The sequence below is a fragment of the Nansenia antarctica genome, assembly GCF_963989245.1.
Source record: "Nansenia antarctica genome assembly, chromosome: 17".
NCBI lineage: Eukaryota > Metazoa > Chordata > Actinopteri > Argentiniformes > Microstomatidae > Nansenia > Nansenia antarctica.
Window position 1 is genome coordinate 4,357,801 of NC_137687.1, and position 17,066 is coordinate 4,374,866.

The 17,066-nt window shown below is 42.5% G+C and overlaps 2 protein-coding genes across 3 annotated transcripts in view; one reads left to right on the plus strand and one right to left on the minus strand.

The window, feature by feature from the left end:
• The window catches only part of LOC308172555 (vang-like protein 2), a gene marked incomplete at both ends in the record, with an annotated part of 9,943 nt that extends 4,161 nt beyond the window's left edge, over positions 1-5,782 (plus strand). For both annotated transcript variants that reach the window (XM_080547458.1, XM_080547457.1), the window contains 3 exons: positions 166-301; positions 4,282-4,528; positions 5,522-5,782. In XM_080547458.1, the coding sequence (XP_080403584.1) occupies positions 166-301; positions 4,282-4,528; positions 5,522-5,782 (644 nt within the window). The remainder of the gene's footprint in view (positions 1-165; positions 302-4,281; positions 4,529-5,521) is intronic.
• On the minus strand, positions 1,620-3,275 carry LOC308172554 (E3 ubiquitin-protein ligase TRIM21-like; the record flags this gene model as incomplete). Its single annotated transcript, XM_080547456.1, has 1 exon — positions 1,620-3,275. One exon carries the CDS (start codon positions 3,273-3,275, stop codon positions 1,620-1,622), a length of 1,656 nt encoding a protein of 551 aa, XP_080403582.1.
• Positions 5,783-17,066: the final 11,284 nt, after the last annotated feature.

Genomic DNA, 17,066 nt, shown 5'->3' on the forward strand with positions numbered 1-17,066 from the left:
ATGCTTTCCTCTTCTCCTCTCATCCCTCACCCTCTACCCTTTCCTCTCCTCCTCTCATCCTCTTTCCTCTACCCTTTCCTCTCCTCCTCAACGTTCCTCTAATGACCAGGCAGGTGTTTGATTCAATGTCTTTCTTCCTCTCTTCCTCTCTTTCTCTCTTTCTAGAAAACAGCACCAATAACTCGACAGGTCAGTCCAGAGCCATGATCGCCGCGGCGGCCAGGAGACGAGACAACTCCCACAACGAGTTCTACTACGAGGAGGCTGAGATGGACCGCAGGGTCCGCAAACGCAAGGCCAGGTGAGGAAACACACACACACACACACACACACGCACACACACACACACACACGCACACACAGGGTCATTTGATATGAGAAAAACAATTCAGTTGACCAATTTCGTCTTCCACTTGTGTAAAAACAAAAACAGCCAAAGTCCATTACTATACAATAGCAAAAACAATGACTACATGTAAATGTCTATGTGACTATGACATGTAAATAATAATAATAATAATAATAATAATAACTTTTTATTTGTATAGCGCTTTTCCTGCAAACATTGCAGCTCAAAGTGCTCCAATCATTATGTAATCATAATTTAATTACTTTGTCATTTAAAGGCAATATTAAAAAGATGGGTTTTTAGTCTTGACTTGAACATAATTTGCTGAGGTTGCATCCCTAATGTAAACTGGCAGTGCATTCCACAATTTGGGTGTATAAAATGAGAATGAATGACTATGTAACACTACCAGTGGATATGTTACGGTACATGTGGGAATATGGTACATGTGGGAAAACTAGGGTTAGGGTTAGGTGCTAGGGTGCTACGGTTAGGGCAGGGGTGGGCAACTAATTTTCACAATGGGCCACATGAGAAACCAGGACTATTGTGGAGGGCCGGACCAGTAGGCTGAACCAGTAGACAAACTTATAACATCATGTACAGAAATGTGTATGATATTACAATCACAGTCACCCTTATTAAACTGTTCAATCATATCCGATTCCCTTTGCAAGCCATTAAATCAATAACATTATTATCAAACGTACATTCTGTTAAATGTAATTACGTCACACACATGCAGAGACTGAGGGACAACTTGTGTTTGTGTTTTAATAAGCCAGACAGCCAGTCTACTACCTCACCACCACCATTCTAAAGCTCTGGGACCTGGACTAGACTGATTATTAATGTGATCAATGGATCTGATCAATCCAAATAAATTTAATTGTCTGAACATCCCCAATTTCACTCTGTACACACCCAGTATTCATTATACTCAAAATCCTCCAAATATTTATACATTACAATAACAACTAGCTAATAATGAAAATACAGTATGAGACCATCTGCTTTATATTAATTTGAACACCCAGAGAAGTCAAACATGTATGTAGAGTCATATGTTCTTATGAGGCTGGAGAGGCTGGGCTGTATCTGACATTGCTGCTGCATATTCACCATCTAGCAGACACACTGAGAGCACAAACTATATGATAACAAACCATAACCAGGTCAGAAATTACTCTGTGTGGGGAAATATACCATAATCTTTCCTAATGAGTGACAACAGATAAAGTTGAATCTAAATGCTTATTTTACTGCTTGGTCAGTCAGCGTGATTGACAGGAGAGATGATCAGAGGGGCAGAATTTTCACCACCCTTATTCAGGCCAGGGCTGAAGTATGGATAGAGTTTCTCAGTGAAGGTGCACCCAGTGAAAGAGTAGATCAGAGACCTGGCCTCCACATCATAAAAGGAGACCTGGCCCTCCTCATAATCCACATACACCCCCACCTTCTGGGGCTTCTCTCTCAGGGACAGGGGGACCCAGGGGTCATCGAGTGCCTCATACTCATTTCCATTTCTCAACACTACAGTCCAGTATCCATCCTCAGGGCTCAGTGAGATCTCCCCCTTCCTGTTGATGGACTCTCTGGCCACTCCTACATCCCAGTCAGTCTTCTCCTTCACCTCCACTTCATAGTAAACCCTCCCTGAGAAGAAACCCTCCTTTCCTAAAACACAGGGACACAGGGAAAACCTCTCTTTGTTATCAGGGAGATTCTTTCTTGTGTCTCCATGTCTAACTTGTTTCCCATCCTCAGACAGAATGAGTTCTGGATGTGCTGTATCAGGGTCCAGAGTCACGTCCACTGCATACTGCTGAATCATCTTCAGCTCAACATCGCACAACTTCTTCACTTCGCTTGTAAGTGTCTCCTCCAGCTGAGACACAGCTCTCCTCACAGTCCCCACATAGAGATCACTGTGAACCCTGACCTCAGACCAGTCCTTGGTGTGTGGAGGGGTGGACAGGGAAGGGAAGCTCTGGAGGAGGTGGAGGTGGTCCTCAGTGTGTGAGAGCTGCTCCAGCTCAGTGCTTCTCCTCTGTAGCTCAGTGATTTCCTGCTCCAGCTCTTCAATCAGCCCTTCAGCCCGCCTCTCTGCTGCTTTCTGCTTCTCCTCGATCACGTCAAGGAGCTCAGCCTGGCTTCTCTTCATGGAGTCCACCAGAGCAGTGAAGACCTGTACGCTGTCTGCTTTCTCTCTCTGTGCATCTTTCTTACTAAGATCTACTGAGTGTTTGATCTCTGAAACCTTCTGCAGTCGCTCCTGGATCATCTGCTGAACATCTGCCTCTGTCTTCCCCAGCTGAGCCTTCCTCTCTCCATACTCCTCCTCTATGGGGACGGTGTCATGAGTCTTGTGGTCTGTCTCAGTGCAGAACTGACACACACACATTTCATCACTCCTACAGAACAGCTCCAGGAGTCTGTCGTGCTTCTTACACATCCTGTCTTCCAGGTTCTCCACAGGGTCGATCAGCTTGTGTCTCTTTAAGGCTGCGACCCTCTGATGTGGCTCCAGGTGAGTCTCACAGTAAGAGGTCTGACACACCAGGCAGGACTTCAGAGCCTTGAGCTTCGTCCCAGTGCAGATGTCACAAGGCACTTGTCCAGGTTCGACAGGGGACACATCTTCAGCCCTGACTGTCATTGTCTTGAAATTCTCTACGACCTCTCTAAACGTTGTGTTGACGCGAAGCTGAGGTCTTCTATAGAACATTTCCTTACACAACGGACACTGACACAATTCACTGGTGTCCCAGTATCCTCTGATACAGGCCGTGCAGAAGTTGTGTCCACATGGAGTAGAGACAGGGTCAGTGAACACATCCAGACAGATGGAACACAGGAACTGCTCCTCAGACAGGAGACTGCTGGAGGAGGCCATATCTAGAGAGACCAGAGGTGACACCATAAAGCATTTCCTGGAATCAATCAGATCTCGATAGTTTCAGCTATGGACCTGTCAAGACTGTCTTATGGGATTATACAGCAACTAATAATTATAACATTATTCTACATCACATAGAAAATGGTCCTTCAAACAAATCAATACGTTTTACATGCTGAACTGTCTATAAACCAAACTGGTAGAGACTACACAATAGTTTATCTTGACATGTCATTGTAAGTCTCTCAACTCACCTGTCTGTGATTCTGTGAGAGTGTGGACGCTGTCTCTGTCCTTTATACTGTATGTGTGATAGATGTCTCTGTCCTTTCTACTGTATGTGTGATAGATGCGTGTTTGAGGACGATATCTAACAAGTTTGAGAGAGTCTGCTCTCGTCCACGATACACTTTATGTCTCTACACAGTTTAGTTTCATTTCAGCAAACTGACGTTGAGATGCTCCTCCCCTCCCAGTACAGCTCTCCTCCCTGGAACAGAGTTAACCGTTTACAGGCTGGTCTGTTTCTAACATGTGGTTTTACAGATACGCTCTCCTTAACTATCATTTCCAATCATCATATTGTTTCCAGTCAGTATAAACTGTAATCAGAATAATATTTGTGATCAGGGGCCTCATTTATAGAAAGTACTTTGGATCAAATTTTGATCTTACCCATGTCGTACGTAGAAAACCACGTCAACGTAGTGATTTATACAATTTCAACTTGAGTCAATTTGACCGTGGAAACGATCGTAGCTCTACGTCGGATCATGTTATTTCTATTATTATGAAAAAAACTTTTTTACCTCACACACCGGCCAGGGACAGCCATAGGGCCGCATGCGGCCCGGGGGCCGTACAATGCCCAGGTCTGGGTTAGGGTTACCCTAGCACCTAAGTCACCCTAGCACCTAACCCTAACCCTAGTTTTCCCACATGTACCGTATTCCCATTCCCACATGTACCGTAACATATAGATACCTTGTTAATACGATGTTCCTACTCCGTACGTACCTGCTCCTCCCAGGCTAGTGGTGGCAGTAGAGGAGGCGTTCACCCACATCAAGCGTCTCCAGGACGACGAGCCGGCGGCGTCGTCACCCAAACACCCCCGGGAGGTGATGGACCCCCGGGAGGCGGCCCAGGCCATCTTCGCCCCCATGGCCAGAGCCATGCAGAAGTTCCTGAGGACCACCCGGCAGCAGCCCTATCACAGCATGGAGAGCATCATCAACCACCTGCAGTTCTGCATCACACACAACATGACCCCCAAGGTGAGTCTGTCACATGACCCCTACGGTGAGTCTGTCACATGACCCCTAAGGTGAGTCCGTCACTTCATAGGCGTATGTGAGCTTAGAATTACAAGGTTCTATCTCCGTCTAGGGCAGTTCAGAGATATTGAGCGTCAAAGTTTTTACATTCCATTATGTTCTGTGAGATGGAACCTTTGTATTTTATTAATTACTAACTCAAAAATGTCAACTTTTTAAAAATAACACCACACAGGCATTAATAATTAATAATGGATCAGATTATGTAAAAAACTCAATTTTGACCAGAAATGGAGATAGAACCTTATAATTCTAACGTCACGACTTCATAGGCATATGTGACAGTAGCTGGTGAAACCGAGAACAAGTCAGCAGCCGATTCAGGAAATGGAAGTAAATGTCAACATTGTTGAAAATCAATGACACATGACCCACTAGTCATTTAACACATCTTGTTTTGTGAGCCTGCTAACAATGTTAAGTAGTGCTGTATTATAGTTAACTAGGGTAGTGGGGATTTACTCACCGAATCCATTGCATTGCAATATTTTGGCTTGCCTAGTGAGTGTGTCATTGATTTTCAACAACGTTGACATTTATTTACATTTTTCTGAATAAAAGTCTGAACATTTGACCGTTCATTTCTTTGTCATTGAGCAAACTTACAAAAAATCGACAGGGCATCAAATACTTATTTCCCTCGCTGTAGATGACATGACCCTTGATGAAGTCACAGTAACCCCAAGGCCACCCTAAAATACGACGAGTCTGTCCTACCATAGGCCTGACACATCCACTCATTACCTACTGTACAGAGAAGTAGAACTCTGCTCACCACAAATAAATATTGATATATTTTAAAATATATTTTGCCTACATGCCTACTTTAAAGGAGGAACTTCACAAGAGATCACACCCTCACCCCATCTGATTCTCACCTGCCCTCTTCTCTCTCTCTCTCTCTCTCTCTCTCTCTCTTTCACTGTCTCTCAGGCTTTCCTCGAGCGATATCTCAACACAGGCCCTACCCTGCAGTACCAGCGTGAGACCGGCAGGGGGCGTCAGTGGACGCTGGTGAGTGAGGAGCCTGTGACGTCGGGCCTGCGTCAGGGTCTGGTTTTCTCCCTGCGTCGCCTCGACTTCTCTCTGGTCGTCACGGTGACGCCCCTCCCTTTCCTCCACCTGGGGGAGGAGTTTATCGACCCCAAGAGCCACAAGTTTGTCATGAGGCTCCAGTCAGAGACCTCTGTGTAGAAGGAAAGAAAAAACACTATGACGGAGAGAGAGAGAGAGAGAGAGAGAGAGAGAGAGAGGGAGAGAGAGAGAGCATGGGGAGGGATGGAAAAAGAAAATGAAAGAGGGACTGAGGTTTCGACTTTATTCAAAGCTCTGTTCCTGTTTTTAGAATGACTAGTCAGACACTTCTGTGAACTGACTATTCCCACAATGCTCATCTTGACCTAAGTGTGTTGAAACCATGTAGCTCGATACTGTGCTGATTACTGTGCAGAGTAATCGCTAATTATCATACTTCAACACGCTATTACTCTGAGTAGTATTTACTGTCCCCTGCCTAGAACTATGTGATAACTACTACAATTCAGATGTACCAAACATGCTTAGCGCAATGAGTAACTACCGGTACTTACTGGATGAGAAAACCTAATACTTTGCATGGATTGGATGCATTCCATGGTCCAGCAGAATAATACCTCTCCAATTTGAAGCATCACACTGTTAAAGACTATCTCTGGGTGGTAGAAACGGTGTCTGCCAGGGCTTAAGGGACGTATGTGTATTTCGTTCTGTATTTGACTGTGTGAAAACGTCTGTTGTAGCCCCCTCGGGACCCGTATGTTTTTTTTAAAATTCTTGGCAATAACTGTAGAACATTCTGAAACGGTCAGTTGGAATGTACATGCAAATCATCACGTTTAGGTGGACGTCACGTCAGCTTCATTCATGAAAGCAAAAAATGTGAATAGGATCTAAAAACCTATGGACTATTATTATAAAAAGGATTGACTTTGTGTGCTTGTAAAAAGTTCCAAATGACTACACATCAAGGTGATTGGAGTACTACCATATAGGCCAATAGTTGGACTGCTTCCTGCTTCCAGGTGGATCCCTTTCTATTGGACAAAACCTGTTAAATCGTCCGGGGGAAGGAGATTCGTATATAGACAGCTGACGAATGTTAAAGTGAAACACTGAGCAGCTGTTTTTATAATAATAATAATAATAATAATAAAAAAATGTTTTGATATATTTAGTGACTGTAAGTAAATGCATATTGTGTTGGAACTCTTTTGGTGTGATTCCAGTGTTGGTTTTATAATGAAGAAAATGGAACTGGTATCGAGTACATAGGATGGACTGAATGAACCACTATCCATAATCTGTGACTCTGCCTTCAGATGTTTGTGCCAAATCACCCGACATTCCAGTGACAGTCGTGCGTATTACATCACAGAGTTATAATATCTAATTAGATTAGTACCACATGACCACCGTTGTACTGCTCTGAAGCCATGACTATGTCAAAACATACACATTTTTTTATTGTACTGGTTAATTTGAGTGTGTGCCAAGAAAACACTGGTGTCTGATGACTAATATCTGAGATCGTGACGTTAGAATTATAAGGTTCTATCTCCATTTTTGTCAAAATTGAGTTTTTTACATAATCTGATCCATTAGGTGTTTATTAATGCCTGTGTGGTGTTATTTTAAAAATGTTGACATTTTTTTAGTTAGTAATTAATAAAATACAAAGGTTCCATCTCACAAAACATAATGGAATGTAAAAACTCTATCTCTGAACTACCCTAAACGGAGATAGAACCTTATAATTCTAAGCTCACGAGATGTTAAAAGGAGTGAAGGTTGTCAATTGTTCCAGCGCATAGTACAACAATGGTGTGCTTTTTTGCAGCTTAGCGGTACTTTAGTCTTCCGTGTTGTATATAGGTGGATTATTACTTTTTTTATATGTGTATGTTTATAAGACAATGGGCTGAGATGTTTTTTTTTACATACTTTAAGTATAGTAGTTTTCATGTCAGGTGTTCATAAACACTTATTTCAACTTAAATCCTGTTGCGTGCACATAGTTATTAAGACGTTTTGTAAAGTTTAATTTTTGCAGCATTTCTATTGATATTTTGTATTTTCATTTCATGTATTGAAGTGAAGCTAAGCCCCTAATCTTTTTTTTTTGAAGAGCAGAGTGTTGTAAAGTAATTTGTAGATCGCTGTTATGATGTGAAAAATGTTTTCATATTTGATAATTTTAGGACTAAATTGTTACAAACTTTTTAATAAATGATTTCTCCTCAAGTAGTAGTTTGTGACTTTGATTTCTCCTCTCTTCTCTCTCTCTCTCTCTCCCTCTCTTCTCTCTCTCTCTCCCTCTCTTCTCTCTCTCTCTCCCTCTCTCTCTCCCTCTCTCTCTCTCTCTCACTCTCTCCCTCTCTCTCTCCCTCTCTCCCTCTCTCTCTCTCTCTCTTTCTCTCTCTCTCTCTCCCTCTCTTTCTCTCTCTCTCCCTCTCTCTCTCCCTCTCTCTCTCTCTCTCCCCCTCTCTCTCTCTCTCTTTCTCTCTCTCTCTCTCCCCCTCTCTCCCTCTCTCTCCCTCTCTCTCCCTCTCTCTCTCTCTCTTTCTCCCTCTATACTAAACTAAACCAAATCTCTCTAAGAGAGAGAGGTCTTGTAGTGCAAGAATGATGATTCTGGCTGGAGTCAGTCTAACATGGTTTAACATGGTCACACATCACATGTTGCGTCATGTCTGTCATGCTTTGAATAGGCGTTCATTTAAAATAATATTTTTATGACTCAAAAGCTGAACTTACATTCAGAGTCTGGTTCCCTTTATCAGACATGAGAGTGTTAACTTATTCTGGCTGTGCAGTCACATGATCACATGTGTCAAAGTTTCCCCACCGCAGCTGGGGGTTGGGAAGGGGGAGGTTGTCTCACATGTGTCTCATATTCATATTCATATTCTCACTACAACACCATCTTGTAGCACGTCTCCACCGATGTGTAGAGGTGTCCCAGTGTGTCCCCGATTGAACTGTCATTCTACCGCTGTAGTACACTGGTACTGCAGTGCAGGGAATTTTTGGTTTGGACCCGGAAATTGCTAAACGTCACGCGTGACGTCAGACTTAACAACCGAATAGATAGGATTCAGGTCAGGGCTTTGTGATGGCCACTCCAATTACCTCGACTTTGTTGTCCTTAAGCTATTTTGCCACAACTTTCGAAGAATGCTTGGGGGGTCATTGTCCATTTGGAAGACCCATTTGTCTTGAGACGTTGCTTCAATCCACATCATTTTCCTTCCTCATGATTCAATATTTTGTGAAGCCCCCCACAACATGACGCTGCCCCCCCCCCCCCCCCCCCCACAACATGACGCTGCCCCCCCCCCCCCCCCCCCCACAACATGACGCTGCCCCCCCCCCCCCCCCCACAACATGACGCTGCCCCCCCCCCCCCCCCACAACATGATGCTGCCCCCCCCGTGCTTCACAGTTGGGATGGTGTTCTTCTCTTCGGCTTGCAAACCTGCCCCCTTTTTCCTCCAAACATAACAATGGTCATTATGGCCAAACAGTATTTAAAATGTGTTTCATCAGACCAGAGGACATTGCTGTAAAAAAGTAAGATCTTTGTCCCCATGTGCAGTTGTTGCAAACCGTAGTCTGGCTTTTTTTTAAATGTAGGTTTTGGAGCAGTGGCTTCTTCCTTGCTGAGTGGCTTTTCAGGTTATGCCAACATAGGACTCGTTTTACTGTGGATATACATGTAGATACTTTTGTACCTGTTTTCCTCCAGCATCTTCACACGGTCCTTTGGAACCCTCTGGTGTCCTAGGATTGATTGACACTTTTCACACCAAAGTACTTTGTTCATCTCTTGGGTGTCTCCTTCCTGAGCGGTATGAGGGCTGCGTGTTGCCATGGTGTTTATACTTGCGTGCTCTTGTTTCTATAGATGGACGTGGTACCTTCAGGTTTTTGGAAATTGCTACCAAGGATCAACCAGACTTGGGGAGGTCCCCTTTTTTTCTGACGTTTTGGCTGATTTCTGTTGATTTTCCCATGATATCAAGTAAAGAGGCACTGAGTTTGAAGGTAGGCTTTAAAGTACATCCACAGTCACACCTCCAAATGACTCAAATTATGTCAATTAGCCTATCAGATGCTTCTAAAGCCTTCACATCATTTTCTGGATGATTTAAAGGCACAGTCAATTTAGTGTATATGTTACGGTACATGTGGGAATACGGTACATGTGGGAAAACTAGGGTTAGGGTTAGGTGCTACGTCGACTTGGTACATGCTGGCATGTCTAACCCTAATCCTATCCCTATCCCTAACCTTAACCCTAGCACCCTAGCACCTAACCCTAACCCTAGTTTTCCCACATGTACCGTAACATTATACAATTCTGACCCACTGGAATTATGATATAGCAAATTATATGTGAAATAATGTCTGTAAATAATTGTTGGAAATATTACTTGTCTGAAATATTACTTGTCTCATGTGCAAAGTAGATCCTAACTGACTTGTCCAAACTATAGCTTGTTGACATGAAATCTATGGAGTGGTTAAAAAAAGTTTAAGAGTTTTTAATAACTTCAACTTTCGAGTTCCGACTTCTTCAACTGTTGTATGTCTTTTTTTACAACTTTACAACTTTACAACAGTGTTTCTAGTGAGGACAGGGAAGAGGAAGAGGCTAGGTCAGGCTAGGTCACATCAGGGGAGGGGGTTCACGTCATGACATCTACATAGTATATATGAATGAATGAATGAATGGTCTTTATTGTCATTAATATAGTACAGGTACCAAACAACGAAATTTGGGAGGGGGGGCTCCCCTGGTGCTAGGAAAAAAATACTAAAAACAAGAAGGGAAAAGAGCTGGTTTACATAAATAAAGGCTATGTACACTATCCACTATACTATACTATACAAATAAAACACTGTGCTGTACTCTATGCTATGCTATAAATATCCTAACATTTCCTATCTCTGAACCTTATGTACCCGAGGGTTGTCATATTGCACATAGTGTTATTGCACATTCATTTAAAGTGTCGCAGTTTGCAGGTTTGAAATGTTCACAGGTGTGTTTCAGTATTGCACTTGATTACAATCTAGTAGCTGCCATCACATTTTCTAGATTGTCCAGGGCCTATGAACCTAGGTCTTTGCTGTGTTCAGGGCCTGAATGGCCCTGGGGTAGAAGCTGAGCTTCAGTCTATTTGTCCTTGCGGACATGGTCCTGAACCGCCTGCCCGAGGGCAGCCGAACAAAGTGTTCGTTCCCAGGGTGGGATGGGTCTCTGGAGATCTTGGAGGCCTTCCTGAGGCAGCGTGTGTTGTACAGCTCTTCCAGAGAGGGGAGGGGGGCGCCGATGATCTTCTGGGCCGATCTCACGACTCTCTGTAGCACTTTCCTCTCTGCGGCTGTGCAGCTGGAGAACCACACGCAGATGTAGTAGGTGAGGATGCTCATGCACAATCTCTATATATATATATTTCTCTGGTAGCCGGTTAACTTGGTGGTCTCATAGTGCACGAATGACGCTTCTGGGAAATTCTCAATAGAGACACGTTTTTTAACCTCAAACTGAACAATTTCCACAGCAGAGTGAAAGGTTGTGGTTTTATGTGGGATGTGAGATTGTGCATGAGTGTGTGTGTGTGTGTGTGTGTGTGTGTGTGTGTGTGTGTGTGTGTGTGCATTATATCAGTAGCTTCATGGGGGTAGGCAATGCTTGAGACCACATGTAAAATTGTTAGTGCTCAGTCCTGATGGCCATGTAGTGGTAGTCATGGTACTAGTGATAGCAGACAGTAGTCGTGGTAGAAAGGGCAGAAAGGGAAGTAAGTGTCATGTGGGAGTGTCAAAAGTGTCAAAAGAAGAATTGAAATCACACAGCAGTTCATTTGAGACATAGTTAGAAGTTAGAGCTAGTTAGGACGTGTGTATTTTATGTGTTTTTCAGAGGTTATATATTGAATATGAAACGTTTACTCTTGCTCTTCCTTATAGCTGTCTCACAAGGTAGGACCTAAATGTTATTCTTTTGAGTTGGTCTGTATAGAAGACACTTGCTACTGTGTAGGTATATCTTGATTGTTGTATTAGCTTGATGTGAAGGAAATCATGAAAGAGTACATTTTCAGAAGCCAACAGAAATGGCAACGATGTACAGACCAACTCAAAAGAATAACGTTTAGATCCTAAATGTTCCTATTTTTGTTGACTTCTGAAAATGTACTCTTTCATGATTCCCTTCACATCAAGCTAATACATAAAGATATACTTACATATGCACAGTAGCCGAATGGTGGATCTTTTAAATTGTCAATATTGCAGTTGATATTGCATAAGATTTGTTTTAAAAACGAAAAACATTTAAACAAATATCTACTGATAAGATTGGATAGACAGAAAGCCATAGATCATGTTCATGTAAAATAATATTTTGTGTCTCAAAAGCTGAATGAAAACTTACATTCAGAGTCTAGTTCTCTTTATCACACATGAGAGTGTTAACTACCTACATTTATTGATATGTGTGTTAACATTCAGATAAGATTGGATAGACAGAAAGTCATAGATGGGGGTGCTTAGGTGGCGTAGCGTTGCGTAAGCGTAAGCGTTGACCATATAACCACAGGGTCCCCGGTTCGATTCTGTCAAATAAAAATGAAAAATATGAGTGGGACTGCCCCACTCAGAAAAAATTACTTGAAAGAAAGTCATAGATGAGTTGTGTAGTGGGAAGTTACAATATTTTTAGTATGACTGTTTATGACTCACTTATCATGCTCTCTCGTGACAAATGACTCACACCATAATTGAAATGATTAAGTTCTATTACAATAAATGTTACAACCATATCAACATCTGTATTAATATTGTGTTGATACCATACCATCAAACGGCTTTTATTATAAACGTTGATTAGGCCTACTATCTGTAGCTTGTCTAGAGTGCATGAGAATATATCTATTGTTAAATGCATTCTTTGTTTCATATTTGGTGTTGCTGATTATGAAAATGATGATGATGATGATGGTGATGATGATGATGATGGTGGTGGTGGTGATGATGATGATGATGATGATGATGATGATGGTGGTGGTGGTGATGATGATGATGATGGTGGTGGTGGTGGTGATGATGATGATGATGATGATGATGATGATGATGATGATGATGAAATTAAGATGGTGATAGTGGTGGTGGATGTGCTGCTGCTGCTGCTGATGATTTTGTTATTTGTAATGTAAACGTTAAAGCCAGCAGAACAGCTATGGTACTGTATCTGAGGAGCGGCTGTGGCGCAGGAGGTAGAGCCGCCGTCTAACGATCGCAAGGTTGGCAGATCGGCGGATCGAGCCCCGGCTGGCCACATGTCGAAGTGTCCTTGGGCAAGACACTGAACCCCAAATTGCTCCCAGTGAGTGGGCCGGCACCTTGCATGGTAGCTTGCCACCATTGGTGTGTGAATGTGTGTGTGAATGGGTGAATGAGAGGCCGTTGTAAAGTGCTTTGGATGAAGGCGCTATATAAGTCAGTCCATTTACCATTTACGTATCTATGAATATCTTTCAGGCGCGGGAGGAGAGGAGATTGAAGTCACTGGTTATGTGGGACAGTCCATCACTCTACACTCTGGGGTGAACAGCTCCTGGACCATCACCAGGATTGAATGGTCTATATTTAGTAACAGCACCTTTATTGCGACTTTTCGCAATGGACATGAAAAAACCAAACGTTTCCACCAGTTTTCGGATCGACTACGACTCAACACCACTACTGGTGACTTACAGATCGACGGGTTGAGAACAGAGGATGCTCTTGTTTACTCCGTGGACATCACAAACAACATGGAGGAGCTTGTGAGTCACAAGATCAAGCTCACTCTGAGAGGTAAGGATCCCACTGAAGTAGATGCACTACATAACTGTAACTCTCAATTTGAGGTATGTCGTGGATTATGAATGAGACTCAAGATAGGAACTTGCTTTAAATCTAGGTGTAGTATTTATTGAAGAAAATTATCTTTTACAGCTCTAGAGCGGACAGTCAACTTCTCAATGGGAAGCTTGAATGACTGACACAAAATTCTCACATAGTACAATTGATATATTGTCAACATAGTCATAACATTGATAACGAGTCTGAGAACAGGGAGTAAATTCCCGTGGGACCGACAGCGAGTCCTAAACGAACTGTTTATGAACACAAGGCCCAAACAGCTCTGTGTTCACAAACAGGACAGTCAGACTCACAACAATCCCACGGGAACCCACCTCATGGAAACATACTGTCACATTCTGTGTGAAAATTAATACCACAGGAATACATACAATACATATAATGTTAAAACATTTATAAGATGAAAAAATCCATTACATGTACTACATACATAATTATCCCCAATTTCTCTATATCCATATCACTACCCCCAGACATTTTGGGCAAGAATGTCCATTATCCACAGTTACCTATTAATGAAAACATCTCCTGTGTCTATTCATAATACAGAACGTCCCGACAAACCCACCGTCCAGAAGTTCTTCAGTGTGTTGAAGGACGGTCACTGTGTGATCGCTCTGCAGTGCATCACACAGATGAGGAACGTCAATCTCTCCTGGGGACCCACGTCTTTGGTAGACGGACACTTCTGGTCGGGGCTGACCAGCGACCAGACCTCAGACCTGTGGATATCATACACCCCTAACAGAGACGTCACCTTCACCTGCACTGCCACCAAATTGTTCACCAACGCCTCCACCACGGTGACGGAGAGATGCGATGGTAAGACCATGATGGATAGAGGTTGACAGTTGACAGTTGGCAGTTGACAGTTATACTGTCCTGTGATCAAGCTGATCAAGGCTGCAGATGGAAGCAAAGAAGCCTCTTGGGGAGAGAGTTTGAAGCCCCTGAAGCCTGTGGCCAAACGGTGGTACTGCAGTTTAGTTGAGGTGAATGCCTAAAAGATTCCCCTATTATAGGCGCAGAAGGTACTTTTGAGTGTTGCTGTCCCAGTTAGCCACACTGAACATTTTAAATGTGTTACATTTTCTAATATCTTGTAAACAAACCAAAAGTAAAATTGACACGCTTTGTTTGGACCAATTATATACTGCACTGAACATTCGTCATCATGTGATCTCATTCATTGAGTAAATTAAAATTAAGTTAAAATGTACATACTGGAACTTTAAAGCCCATGTTAAACTTAATATTCCATCTGGGAAAGTACGACACATTTTTACAGGAACTTCGGGTTCTAATCATTTCTCCCATTTCCATTTTTTCGGCATCACAACAAATGTTTACAGACGGTCATCAGATACTTTGTATATGTGTTGGTTGAATCTACGAAAGGGAAGATTTCTTCCTTGTATCGTAGGTATTTATTTCGACCCAGGGGGGTATTCCATCAATGTCGCTAAAGGAAAATCCAGGCTTATTCTGATAAATCTCGTGAGATTTATCAAAATTAAGCCTGGATTTTCCTTTAGCGACATTGATGGAATAGCCCCCAGGTCTGTGTCAGTGACCATCCTGTACTCCCTGTGACCTCAGATGACCAACAGCCCAAGCTTGCAGAGAGGGGAACCCCCTGTACCTCGTGGATTGTTCTGGCAACCCTCGGAGGAGTGTTCATAATGATATTATTAACATATATGACCAGAGGTGAGAGGGATTGAAAGAAATTGCAGAGCCAAGAAATGTTTATTTGACTGTATCTAATAAAACGGTGTATGAAGTGTCTTATACAGAACTGACCTCTGCCTACTTGGTTTCCAGATCAAATCCTAACAATTTGGAAAAACTGCAATGGTATGTATTTTTCAATTTGAATGATTATGTTGATTTTTTAAAGCCATTACCTTTGCTTGCATCTAAACAACTGACTGACTATCTCTCAGATAGAAGGTGGAACATTTAGACCGCCACCAATCCGGCTTCAAGGCCGGGCACTCCACTGAGACTGCTCTCCTTGCTGTCACGGAGGCCCTCCACTCTGCTCAAGCTTCCTCCCTCTCCTCTGTTCTCATTCTCCTGGACCTGTCTGCTGCCTTCGACACAGTAAACCACCAGATCCTTCTCTCCACCCTCTCAGAACTGGGCATCTCTGGCACCGCACACTCCTGGTTTGCTTCCTACCTGGCGGGTCGCTATCTTCTCCACGACTCTGTCCTAGGGCCCCTACTGTTCTCCCTCTACACCAAGTCTCTTGGCTCTGTAATCTCCTCACATGGGTTCTCCTACCACAGCTACGCAGATGACACTCAGCTCTTCCTGTCCTTCCTGTCCCCCCCTCTGACCTACATGTGGCAACACGTGTCTCTGCATGTCTCGCTGACATCTCAACATGGATGTCAGCCCACCATCTCAAACTCAACCGTAACAAGACTGAGCTACTCTTCATCCCCGGGAAAGCCTGCCCTCTCCAAGACTTCTCCATCACAGTGGAGACCCCTGTCTGTAACCCCCTCCCTGAAAATACTAAGTATTGTGTTATTCATGTTCTGTCACCTATAGTTCAACAGAGAGAGACATCTTAGCCTCACACCAAAGACGATGTTGAAATCCCACCTCCACAGTAATGGCTCCAAAACAGTGACAGCTGACAGTGATCATTTATTGTTTCCTCAGAATGCATTTGTAAATAAATATTACCAACAATAACTAGATAGAATCAAATAACGATGCAACAAACAGTGATTTGTGCAATTTCAAACTGTAGCCAAAGGGGTCATTTATTTGTTCAGTTATGTTACACAAATGGCTTTAACTGAAGAAAAAAAAAAGTACAGCTGCTATATAATGTACATATCACAATATACAAAAAACATGAAGAAAATGTCTATACTTAAACAGTAAATCAGTAATATAAAACAGTAATATTTGTACAATATTTACACATTTGCCATACCTAAAAGTAGGATTCAGGGATAAATTATCAAAGGTGGTAATAGACCTTCACGCCGGTCATGTTTAATAGATGGTCATAATATGGTAATAGCTGGTTATAGATGGCCTACTGTGTCAATAGATGGTTATAGACGACAACACAGATGGTTGGAAAAGAGAAAGACCCTTTTTAAATAGTTTTATTATGTGACCTGTGTGTCATGTGACCTGTGTGTCATGTGACCTGTGTGTCATGTGACCTGTGATGTATGACCTATTCTTGCCAAAAAGATAAAAAATAAAAAAATATTTTATTACTATCCTTCTTTTTCTGTATTTTTTTAAATACTTTTTAAATACTTTTAAAATATATATTTTTATACAATCCTCTATTTTTAGGGGCTCAAATGTAATTGGACAAATTACCATAATCATAAAATGCAAATGTGTAATACTTTGTTGATCCTTTGTAGGCAATGACTGCCTCAAGTCTGGAACTCATTTCAGTTTTGTCTTCAGTTTTGTCTTCAGCAAGTGAAATGCATGCTCGATTGGGTTGAGATCAGATGAT